Source organism: Phaethon aethereus (assembly GCF_964289735.1).
Source record: "Phaethon aethereus genome assembly, chromosome: 5".
Classification (NCBI taxonomy): domain Eukaryota; kingdom Metazoa; phylum Chordata; class Aves; order Phaethontiformes; family Phaethontidae; genus Phaethon; species Phaethon aethereus.
Window position 1 is genome coordinate 43,850,868 of NC_138579.1, and position 12,762 is coordinate 43,863,629.

The 12,762-nt window shown below is 47.9% G+C and overlaps 1 protein-coding gene across 1 annotated transcript; it reads left to right on the forward strand.

The window, feature by feature from the left end:
• Positions 1–6,415: 6,415 nt before the first annotated feature.
• On the forward strand, positions 6,416–10,870 carry RHOV (ras homolog family member V; the record flags this gene model as incomplete). Its single annotated transcript, XM_082000391.1, has 3 exons — positions 6,416–6,611; positions 10,028–10,086; positions 10,430–10,870. 3 exons carry the CDS (start codon positions 6,416–6,418, stop codon positions 10,868–10,870), a joined length of 696 nt encoding a protein of 231 aa, XP_081856517.1.
• Positions 10,871–12,762: the final 1,892 nt, after the last annotated feature.

Genomic DNA, 12,762 nt, shown 5'->3' on the forward strand with positions numbered 1-12,762 from the left:
CTGTCTAAATCTGGGCTTCCACAACACTGTCTCTGTCATTCCTGGCTGCCCTATCCAGCCCACACTTTGTGCCAGTGTTAGTGCATGTAAGGTTGCAGAGTGAGCCAGTTCCTTGCCCCGCAGCGGATGACTGTGTGATCCATGATCTAAACATGAGTGTTAGCGCAGAAGAGAGGGCAGGAAGACATGGCTGTGGGAAGAGGTAAGGGCAGAACAAAGGCAGCTCAGATTTAAATGACTTGAACTGCCCCTGAGATAACCTAGTGACACGTTATAATTTGAATTAAACCCTGGACTTCCTCACAGATTTCCACTACAGATGTGGTACTCATCATCACCTCACTGTGTATAGAATACTCTTTCACTGTGATCAACAAAAAAAATACACTGCATCATAAAAGCCATAGGCAAATAGGTGTATTTCCCAAAATGCAACAGCCTCCGTAAGATACCAACAAAGGTGTAATATACAGCCAGGTCTCAGACACCCTTGCACCCGCTTTGAGGAGAGTGCTGCAGATACCTATGTCCCCCACCCAATCAAGGGACCTTCTCCCAAGAGTGACACTTCCCCAGTGACACAGTGTCTCTGAGTGCCACTTGAATTCTATGTACAAATTTGCCACAGTAAAAGAAAGTACCGTGGCTGTGTACCCACAGTTACCCGTGAGAACCTGAACTGGATCCTGCATGGGAAGCGATACAACAATTATAATTTACACTGGAAGAGATCAAAGCTTGAAATGATTTAGCCAGAGCCCACCTCCTAACCATTAACCAACCTTCCAAGCTCTCCAAACTCATTATCAGAAGCAGACTTCCTGCAGACCAGCAAACGCTGGGTGGAACCGTGTTATGCCAGAGCAGCAATCACAGACCTGCGTACCACAGCTCCTCTGACACCTTAAGAAGTTTTCCCACAAGTGAACTATCAAGGTCTGTTGATGCACTCCAGAGCATTCTGCCCTTCAGTAAGCAGAGCAAGTGCCCTTCTGGAAATTCTATGGGCCTAACCCATCAGTCTTAGAATGAACATACAAGCACCAGAGAGAAAGCGCAGAAACACGCTTTTACAGTGAGAAAACCTTTTTTCCCCATCACTAGCGCTCTGTGGCTAATCCCTCAGTTCTGATACTCAAGGAGGATCTATAAATTATAAGCCTGAGAACTGAAACTGGTAACTTGGTGGAGACAGTGGTCTTACAGCATTTTATGGTTTTCCTAGCGATACCTCTTCAAGCAGCCCCTCGCTTGTTCGGTGGTAACTGCCTGCCTTTCCCTGTTTCACATGGGGGATATGAACCTTATCACCTTCGTCTTGCTAATTCCCTCACCTGTTCCAGTTAAGTGTTAACTCCTCTTTTCTCGTAAAGTGTCTAATTGATTGACATAATTGAATTAAGCTCAGACTATTGTCTCCCAACCTATCCTTAGTCTGAAGTTTGCTGTTTCTGTTTCAGATTTAAAGGGCTTTGAGTGCCTCAAACTTTGTCCCCTCTTTCACATTTATCAGTTGATTTATTAAAAGATGTACTTTCTCCAGCAGATGGCAACATACTTCTAAATTATTTCTAGAACATCTGAGAAGTAAGACTCATTCCTGTGCAAATCATATATGAGATGAATTTGTCTTCGAGAAAGGGGCTGGGTACAATATAGGTGCTTATCTTTCCTTGGAAGATTTAAGGAAATATTTTTGGAGCTAGTGGCATTGTCATTTCATTTAAACTTATTATTCTGTAATCTTAAAATGTAGTATAATATTGTTGTAGCTCTTGCCTCTGCATTTAACTAGAGTGGCAGTAAACAGAAGAACCAGAACATCTCTGTGCATCCCCCATGGTATTGCTTTTATTTCCAAGGAGGAGTAAAGTAGTTCAGAGGCCAGAATAATGGAGGCTGTATTCACATTGTTTCTCTCCTTTTTTTATTTTCCTAAAAGGCATTTCAGAATCACACACTCCAGTGCACAACAGAAGTACCCATTAGCTGCTATAGAATCGTAATCTATTTTCTTGCTGTGGACTCAGAAACTACGGAACTCCTATCAACCAAGAGCTCTATATGGGAAAGCGAATACTAGGATCTTTCCTCCTTTGATTTCAGCTGTAGTAATTTTTCTCTGAATAGCCAAAGCCTGATTTTCCACTGACTTGTGTGTTGTGGCTCTTTCTGCCTCTGCAAAGTTGACATGACATGATACGAAGAAGCATTTGACATCACTTCCTGCAGGTTGCAGCGACTAGACGAGGCACACCGCAAGGGAAAACCAGACTCAGGCTCTTGTCTTCACCCTTTTGTCTGTCACTTCTTTTAAGTGGTAATTACGCTTGATTTTTTCCCAGGGAGGATGCACACTCAGGTGCATGACAAAACGCCGGGTGACTCAGCACTGGTTGTCTCATTGCTTGCGAATATGAAGGCGACCGGACGGGTAGCAGCTGTATCTCGAATTCTTCAGTGTATCTTCTTGGTGTCACAGGATCCGGTTTGCTCACGCACCTGCACTCCAGTTTAGCCCCTTTTCCAATCTAGATCCAGACCCACCTGCCCTGGTGCGTGATGGCGTTGTCGCCTGCTCTCATCATCCCCCCCCATTTCTGATTGTTTCATGTTTGCTCACACATAGCGCTGTGAAAGGATTCAGAAATGTGATCCAAGGGCATCATTTGCGAAGGGCGTGTATTGACATACGCAGCCCACTTGTACAAACATGGGTAAAGCTAAAGGCCAGGTTTGCTCACTACTGTGTTAAGAGTGGCCCATAAATTTTTCTCTCTCCCTTGGTAAGAAGGGAGCTGTGCTATTTTTAAAGCTGAGGTCTGCTAACTCCCACAACATGCAATGCTTTTTCTGAGGCAATGTGAGTACTCCGATAAGCTTTGCAGAAGACTGTGGTAGTGGCTCCCACTCTATGACTTTCAGGCAGGCTGGTCTGTGAACACACATAGTTATGAAGTTACAAATGAGATCGGCCAGGGAGGCAGAATATGATGCTGTCAGAGGTACAATGTTGCTCAGGAGCCAGCGAATGTCAGGACCACTAGCTGCAAAAAATCCCGGCGTCACAATTTCCCAATATTGTCACACTGCACTTCAGAAGGGAAATTACATGGCATAGTTTGAGCTGATCCATAGCATTGCCCCCACCACAAGGGACAAGCCCTAATTTCCTCCTCATGCAGGTTGGCTTAGTTACTGTTTTTAACTTGGTCCATAGGTGGACTTGTCTTGCCGCAGCTCTAGTGAGAAAGGTGGCTTATAATTCATAGAAACAGGCAGAAATAACTGTGCTTGTTTAATAATAGAACTTTGTACAGATCTTTAAAGTTTTTTCAGTGGTGACAATCACACACTGCCTAAATATATAAATTCATTTCCACTATAAATCACTGTGTACTCTAATGGAGCAGCTTTTCTGTTTATTTTAAGAAGCTACATATGATAGTGCAGCTCAGCTGCATAACAGCTAAACGCTAACAGTACCTGAAATCTGTAGTCAGTCTGCCTGAAAAGAGTTTGGTCTTCTGCACTTAATTCCCAGTGGATGGGAATTCACATTGTGAGGAACACCGTCATAATTGGTACTAATTATAATTCCCGGGAGAGAGGCCAAACATAGCCTTGCAGACGGCGTATTCCCCACTTGGGCAGAGAGCTGGTCTTGGCAGAGGAGCACGTCAGGGAGTGGGGCTCAGTGGGGCTCTCCTGCTCTGCCTGCTACGCGTGCACAGCCCGTCCCCGTGGCTGTCGGTTCAGCGGCTCTAGGAATGGGACAGACTTTCACTGCAAAAATACCAAACCTGTACAAAAATCTTGCAAAACCAAATTGTCTGACTCCTTGCTGCCTTGTGAAACTAAAGCTGCAACTGCTATTAGCTGTCAGGAGAGGGGCAAGACCTGAGAAACGAACCTGTGGGAGCTGCCCTGTTTGCTTAATCGCTTAGTTTAAATATAGATTAAAAATCACTTAAGCTCATCCATAAGTTAAGTGTGTGTCAACCAACGGCTGTCAGAAACTGCAAGGAAAAAAGGACACGGTCACAGAAGGAAGAGATTTTTGGAAAGGAACAAGAGAAAAAGGAATTCAATCCATGGAGGGGGACAACAGTATATCTTCCTAAGGGAACATCCATTCCTAAGTAAACAGCATATAAGAACCTTATATTGTCAAATTCTTGTCATCTCTTCCCCCTGCTACTGCTGACACTTGCTAACAGCAAATAACTTGGTAAATAATCCATCATTTACTTCCAGTTTCTTCCAATTTAACGGAAATGTCATAGTTCACAGAATGTCAGCCCATGCCTGAAATGCACCGAAAAACTTCTGCAAGACCTCCACTTGCCACGGTGCCTGCCCCGGCTGCGCTGTAGCGTGTCCGTGCCAGTCCCATCGGAGGCTCAGCCACACCTCACACATTACGGACTGTCGCCTGTCCCAGCGTTTTCTACTTCTCCTGGAGCAGTTCAGCTGTCACCTGGCTCTGAACTAGCACTCAGGAGCGTGGCACTGGAAAAAGCCTGTCTAACGCAAGCCAGTCGCTTGAGTTAGCAGCCACTCGCTGTAGCAAGACTATCATCTGGCACACGTTTGAGCAGCAGCCAGGCTTATAATACCATCTCTAGAAATTTAAGGCTGTGCTGGAGAAAATGCCAAAGAGCGAGGTTAAAGCAAAGTGCTAGAAAAAACTGCTGAGAAAAAGGCTTCTTGCCCAGTGCTGTTCTGAGGAAGCTTGTGGGCTGTCTCCAGACACTGGACACGGTTGGGAAGTGAAGTCAGCCAAGACTCTGGAACCCGAGGAGCTGCAGTGCTTGTGACCTTCTGTCAACCACGGGGAAAAGCATTTTAGACTGTGCCTGACTTCTCAATTTTGGCATTAATATAGGGGAAACACCCATGTAGCTTCTCAGTGTGGTTGCAAACAGCAGTGAGACACAAGCTCAGGAGCTGCTGATCAACGGCTCCTTGCAGCACAAACCTGCCTGCTGCAGACAGGTCTCCCTTGCTGAGGGCACGGTGAAGGACATCATATAACTATATTGGTGGCATTCATTGACAGCCTGACCTAAGCTCCTCCATCAGGAAACAGCTCCACTTTCAAAGCTGATGTTGCAATATTAGATATTGCATGCATTAATGCTTTCCCTCCAGTGTTTTCAGTCACTTGGTGGTGTTACACTGGGGTGCAATGGTTGCCGCGATAGTGTGGCCACAGCTCTCCTTTTAAGTGGTGTGCTCCCACTCTTCTGTTTGTTTAGTCGTACTTCTTCAGACAGTGAGCTCCCCAGGGCAGGGATGGAGCCATCTTCTCAGCTGCCAAGGGCACTGTGTAGTGTGTGAGCTACTAGAGGCAAACATGAAAAAAAGGCAGTAGACTGGGAACCCTTGCACACGGCCATGCAGCTGGGAAAATACACTTTTGTGGCTTTTGCTGGCATGTAGCAACCATGTAGAACCTGGCTGGGTCAGCGGAACTCCATCATGGGAATCACAGAAGTAACAGATGTGATGTACTTCTGTCATTTGTTTTCTATTGTCCCTCAAAATATAGAATCATAGAATCATTAAGGTTGGAAAACACCTTTAAGTTCATCAAGTCCAACCATGAATCCAACACCACCATGCCCACTAAACTATGTCCTGAAGTGCCATGCCTACACACTTCTTGAACACCTCCAGTGATGGTGACTCCACCACCTCCCTGGGCAGCCTGTTCCAATGTTTGACCATTCTTTCAGTAAAGAATTTTTTCCTAATATCCAGTCTAAACTTCTCCTGGTGCAACTTGAGGCCATTTCCTCTCATCCTATCGCTGGTTACTTGGGAGAAGAGACCAACACCCACCTCACTACAACCCCCTTTCAGGTAGTTGTAGAGAGCGATAAGGTCTCCCCTCAGCCTCCTCTTCTCCAGACTGAACAACCCCAGTTCCCTCAGCCGCTCCTCATAAGACTTGTGCTCCAGACCCCTCACCAGCTTCGTTGCCTTTCTCTAGACATGCTCCAATAACTCAGTGTCCTTCTTGTAGTGAGGGGCCCAGCACTGTTGATTTTATTCACGTCAGAAACGTGCCCAGGTGGGGCTGCGTGTGGCACGGCAGCTGCAGAAAGCCCGGGCAGCGGGGCCGTGGCGGCGGAGGGGGGGCGGGCGGAGGCTCTGGCCCGCGGGGCGGTGGCGGGAGGAGGCGGCCGGCCGGGGCGGGCCGGGGCGGGACTAGGGAAATGGGGCTCGGTTTTGGGCGCAGGGCGGCAGGTGTAGCCATGAGGAGCGGTGCTAGGCGGGCCGGAGAGGGTGGCCCCGCACGGCAGCGCGCAGCCCCGCCAGCAGCCCGCCCGCCCGGGCATGGCAGCCGCCCCGCCGCGCCGCTCCCCGCGCTGAGCTCCGCCGCGCCGCCGGTGCCCGTGCCGGTGCCATGCCCCCGCAGGAGCTCCTGGACTACTCGCCCGCCCTACGGAGACACAGCCCCCCCCGGGGCAGCGGCCCGGAGCTGGGCATCAAGTGCGTGCTGGTGGGCGATGGCGCCGTGGGCAAGACCAGCCTGGTCGTCAGCTACACCACCAACGGGTACCCCGACGAGTACCAGCCCACCGCCCTCGACACCTTCTCCGGTAGGTGCCCGCCCGGGTGAGGAGGCGGCGGGGGGTGCTCCCCGCCGGGCGCAGCGGGGGCGGCACGGGGGGCTTTGCGGCTGTGGGGTGAGCACAGCTGCGGGGGGACGAAACCCAGGAGCTTCTGCAGCTCGGACCGAGTCCCCTCAGGCGCTTAGCGAAGTTTAGCAGGTGGAAGTGCTGCGTTTTGCAGCTTCGGTGAAGAAGCTACAGTGTCAGCAGGGCGTGTGTCACATTGGCTTGCAAGTTGTATGAAATGGGGCACCTTACTGGTTTTGTGGTGTTATTATGGATAAATAGAAGGGGACTTAATTTTGTGGTGGTAGTGATGGTGCTTTTTAGCTTCAGAAATACCACAGTGTTGCACTGTAGGCTTCCTAGCTTCGACTGATACTCAGCAGAAACATCCTTTTACCCACAGGTCCACTGAAGTTAGCATTGAACAGAGGTTGCCAAAAAGTTGAAGACCTTCATAAGTCTGGCTAGAATTGCCTCCCCTGTCAGCTGATGAGCTCTCATCCACCTCTGTAAACGCTGTCTTCGTTCCTGTTCCCCACCCCTCATCCTTTGGGCTCCAATTTCTAATATAAACCCCAGGAAAATACAAAGCCTTTTGGAAGATTTCCGATCTTCATTTGATGTGAAGAAACACATCAGTACATGACAGTATAGATTGGTAGATTAGAGACGGGCTCAAGTCAGACCAGGAACAAGACGTTTAATGTGTCATAGTCTCGGGGGTTCTTAGATTAGAGGGAGCGTTTTGTTTGCCTGAATGTCCCCCCAGTTGCTCACTCTCACACTGGGAATTGTTGATTTGCCTTGACCCTATCCAAGCTCTTCCACAGTCACTTGATCAAAATGAGCTGGGAACATGCTGCTCTTCAGGGTCCAGCAGCCCTTTGAGAACAGATGTAAGGAGCCCTCAAGTCCTCCAAGGGACAGGTTACTGCTCTCTCTGCTCCCTTTACGTTGATATGTATGGTTTGGGCTAAGAGAGGCTTGAAATTACCATAGTTATTAGCCTCCACATTTTTTTGAAAGGGCAAATCCATAATAAAACAATCCAGAAAGGTGGAGGCAGTATGAGTTCAGAGACTCCCCGATTAGCAGCAAGTAATTGGAAGATAGCTGCATGTGGGTTTAGCCTCGCGCTGAATGTCCAAGTACCAAGCCTGACTTCCAGAGGTGCATAGGATTTGCAACTGATAGAAATCAAAACATTAAAAATGGGTCTTCTGAAGTTCACTTTCTGCTTATTAGGAGGAAACAGGAGAATAGAGAAGTGTCCCTTCCCATCCCTACTCTTAACCTGGTTAAACTTGAAGAGTCCCTCCTTAGATTCACAGATTATGGTTCAGGATGCATTTCAGAAATTTCAACCCAATTCCCTTCACTCTTGGGGAATACCTGCAAATGCCAGCAGAACGTTTGAGCAGTTTACATCCTAACTTTAATCCTGATCACGGGACTGTAATGCCGATAACAGGATAGGAGAAAGTATTGCATTATCAGGGGAACGGCTCTGGGAGTGTGACCCAGCCACATCTCTCTGCGTGCTGCCTCCTGCTGAGTGTCACTCTCGGGTAGAGCAGCCTTGAGTGAAACGTGTACCTGGTGACCTTTCTCCACCAGGCTATCCTGTTCTGCCAGCCCCTTCGCTATTGAACCGAAATCCAGCCTCATCCTGAGGGTGTGGACCTTGTGAGGGCTGTCGCAGAGTTGCTAGCATAGCTTAGACTAGCAGCAGATACGACGAAACTTCGTGCAAGCACTGGAGCAGCAGGTAATATACATGGTGCCTTTCTTCTGAAGACAGTAAAGCGTTTCAGAGATGCTAATTCTTTCTCTCAATGCACTTGTGAGACAGAAGAAACCAGATACTAGAAAGGCAAATGCCCAGTGCCTTGAAGATCAAGTTAGGATCCAGCAGGTTCTTTGATCAGGAACTGGTTTCTCTTCCTCCTCTGGGGCAAAGATATGGTAACAACCCAACCGTTTCCCAGCTGAAAGCAATGACTTTCAGCTATGCCGTGAGGAGTGGCACTGTGGTGGACGCACCCACCCCTTCATTTTTACTTCAGTCTCAGTCTCCCACCCAACTTAAGTTCATCTCTTGTCTGTGTCTCCCTCTTTCTCCCCAGACTGCTTTCAAGGAGCAGTAGTGTTCATAGAATCATAGAACAGTTCGGGTTGGAAGGGACCTTTAAAGGCCATCTAGTCCAACCCCCCTGCAATGAGCAGGGTCATCTTCAACTAGATCAGGCTATCCTCTGAGAGCTTGTGTTAAACTCTCCAAGTCAGTTGTTTCTATCACTTTTCTCACCTGGCTAATTACTTCAAGAATCAGAAAAGATTGATCCTGCTTCTGGTTTAGGGTTTGGTTGGTTGTTTGTTTTTTAACAAAAAGGACAATAAAGCCTCCACCCCAGGCACAGCAAGGGCGTTCAGCTAGCTCGTGTCAAGAGCCAGCCATTGTCACCTTAGCCAGGATGTCTGCCTCTATTCACCAGCCCACAGCCCCATCCATGTCAGGACTTTCAAGTGATTTCCAGCTCTCCCAACCCCTTTCTCCTTTTCCTCGGTTCCTAGCCAGTCTCTGTGGTGTCTGTGCGCTTAAACATCTAACAGTTTCATTCCAGATTTCCATCAGAGGTCCTGCCAGCCCTCAGTCTGAGTCAGCTGATACCACATGAAGGCTTACTGTGATTAGGGAGTGAAATGGGAGCAGACCTTACATGTGTAACTCAGCAGTTTTTCAGTGTGTGGATAGTCTCTGAAGGGGATTTCACTCATCACTGTTTCCTTAATAGCTTCATCATTTCAAAGTTGGATTTAGGCCTTTGCTTTTCCTTAGCTAGGGCACTCACAGAAACACCTTTTTTGTTTGTTTGTTTGTTTTTTCCCCAAGGCCAAATTTCTGGCCTGGGTGAGAAAAATCTCCAATAACTTGTTTAATGGAGACTGATTTGAACTTCCACCCTTGGCCAAGAAGCCAGGAGCAAGTTGCTGAAGTTCTCAGTTTGTGTTTATCCTTATCTGCTTCCTTGGGTTGTGGAAGAAGAAGAACAAGTTGTTCTCAGGCCACCGTTTGGCTAAAGGCTCTTCTTCTCTAGGGAAGCAGTTGTTCAGTAATATGGAACTATTCTTTCAAAATACTGGAGAAGAGCCCAAAACACCTGAGGGATAACCAAATCAGAAAGTCTATTGCAGGTCTCTTAATGTTCCCAGTGCAAGCTTCAGCTGTTTTAGTGAGGTTTGGGAGGATGCTCAGCAAGGAGGACAGACTTGAGTGACTTCAGTGAGTCTGTTCAGTGGGATACAAACCAGAGTGCTCTGGGGAAAAACCTGTACGAGTGTGCGTGTGTATGCTGGACGTCTCCCTTAGACTCATCCTTTTTCTCTTTTTGCTACAGTGCAGGTCCTGGTGGATGGAGCCCCGGTCCGGATCCAGCTGTGGGACACCGCTGGACAGGTAAGCTTTATCAAAGCAGCTGTCAGCTCCGATCCTGTGGGACAGGGACTGTTTGCAGGCTTTTGAGGAAGGCAGTGTTTAACTGGGAAGGAAGGAAATGCCCTAGTCCAGCATCAGCCCTTCGCTGGTATGGCAGTCACAGACAGGGTGAATGACAGACTCCCTCAGCTCTGAAATTTGTGTCCGAACTGTGGCACGGCCACAAAGTCGGCACGATGCCCTGCCTCTGAGGGTGTTGCTGTCCTAGTTAACGTGCGAAAAAGCCACTGCAGCAGCATGCTGTTAGGAGGTCAGTCCAGTGAAGAATTTTTTTTTTTCTTTTTCCCACCTCCACTTTCTACAGGAAGACTTTGACTGTTTGCGCTCGCTTTGTTACCCCGACACCGACGTCTTCCTTGTCTGCTTCAGTGTGGTAAACCCAAGCTCCTTCCAAAACATTACTGAGAAATGGATCCCTGAGATACGAACTCACAACCCCCGGGCGCCAGTGCTGCTAGTGGGGACGCAGGCAGACTTGCGGGACGATGTCAATGTCCTCATCAGCTTGGATCGCTACCACGTGAAGCCTGTGCCCCGGCCTCAGGCAGAAGGCCTAGCTGACAAAATCCGGGCTGAAGCCTACCTGGAATGCTCAGCACTGACTCAGAAGAACCTCAAAGAAGTTTTTGACATGGCCATTGTCAGCGGTGTTGAGCACAGAGCACGGCAGGAAAAGAAGATGACCGCCAAAGGCATCAAAACTCTCTCCAAGTGCCGCTGGAAGAAGTTCTTTTGTTTTGTCTGAAGCTGCTTTGGGAGGGGGGAAAAAGAAACACCCAATGCCAGTATTGGCTCTGCACCTTCTTGGAGTGACTGCTCCTATGGCCCCAGCGAGGAGGGTATGATAAGCTGCCAGGCTTGGAAACCTGGCTCTTGCTGGGTTACCGTATCAGATGCCTAGGAGACATGAACTGGATTTCCGTTGTGCCGGGATATGGAATGGTCCAGGCAGCTACAGGTACCTGCTGGACATGTCTGTAGTGTCCCAGACTAATGGGAGCCTTTGATACATCAAGACTCAGTACCCCAGAACAGGCAGGTACCTTACATTGTTCAAAATTACCAGTTTTCTGTCTGAAACTAACACACTTTCAGAGTTGTGATGCAGCAAAATAAACATGAGGGACTTTTGAAGTCTGCCTATGTTTTGGCTGATTTACAGGCTTGGCAGAGAGTAGGGCCAGGGCAGTTAGAGGCGACTGCAACGTGGTCAGACGTGGCTGCAGAGTTTGTAATGTGAGACTTGGGTTCCCCCTCTGATTCTGCTTGCCAAAATAGGTAGAAGTCACTTGGCTGTGAAAAATCTCTTTCTTAACAGCCCTGTACTGTGAGTACCCTTGAGAAGGTTTTTCCTCAGTAAAGGCCATTAGCAGGCTGAAGAGAAAATGTGCTGGGAGCTACAGTAATTCTTTAAGCAAAACATTCTCTGAGAGGACTCTAGTCCAGTGGGTGCCAGTGCTATAGTCCTATCTTAAAAGGTAGTCATGAACCTGGGGACCTATTTTGAAAGGCCTTTTGTGTGTGTGGTGTTTTGAGAGAAAGAACAGGTGAGGAACAGTGATGAGTGGCTCTGTCTGTCTAGCAGAGATGAAACAGTCAGCGAAGGGTTTATAACACTACCAAGGGGTGAACTGTAGATGGAGAGCCATGCATGTAATGAAAGAAGAGAGAAGGAAGAAAAAGGAAGGGAATAAAAAGGAAAAAGAGACGGAAGGAAGAAAGGGAGATCGAGAAGGAAAGAAGAATGAACACTGTTAAATTAAAGTTATGATTCTACTTAGTTGAGATGCTAATATTCAGGGAATCTTTTAGGGACCTAGAAAATTCACTAGTGATCTCAATTTCAAAGTAATATTGTTCATACATTAAGTTCTGAATCAAAAGGAGGGGTCATAGTGAGAGAGACGAGTTCCTCTTGGTCAGTAAAATCCTCAGTTTCAGATCTACGTAGGAGAACGGAATTTACCTTGTTCTGTTCTTCCTGAGGCTGCAGAACAGGAACGGAGGGCTCAGGGCTCCTTTCTGTTGTGCTTGCCTTTCTTAAAAGTCACTGCTGGATCTGCTGAAATCAAAAGCAAAGGAAATCCATGAAGTTCCTGCCAGAGAAAAACACTCACTATGTTTGCTCCGTTCCCCTCTCACCTGTTTCTCTGGGGATTAATTTCCCATTGAGCCTATTCACATTTTATTACAGAACTTGCATCAATTTCTGAAACTTCTTTCACAGAGACATTTCGTTCTGGTTTGTGTAGCAGAGAGTGTGACAGGTCTGTCAAGCAATGCTTTCAATATTCAGGGGGTTCTCTGCACCTGGCCATGGCCCATCACTTTGGGGACGCTCTGGAGTAATGTGACAGAAGGTGATACAGCTGTGGATTGTTTGCCCTGCACCAAAAGCGAGCATACCTGAGCTAGTGGGCCTGTAAAAAAAACATATGCAAGTAATGCAGTATGGCTCTGGGTCCAAGCAAATGCCTGCAAACATCTCTCACAACGCTCTCTTTTTGTGGCGCAGCTCATGTAGCCCCCAGGAGGTGAGACAAGCCTGCTCTCTCCCTGGGCAGCATCGCAGTATGACAGAGGTGGGCAGGTCTTCTTGCAAAGGGAAGTGTCCCGCAGCCTTGGAGCTGCCTGTAG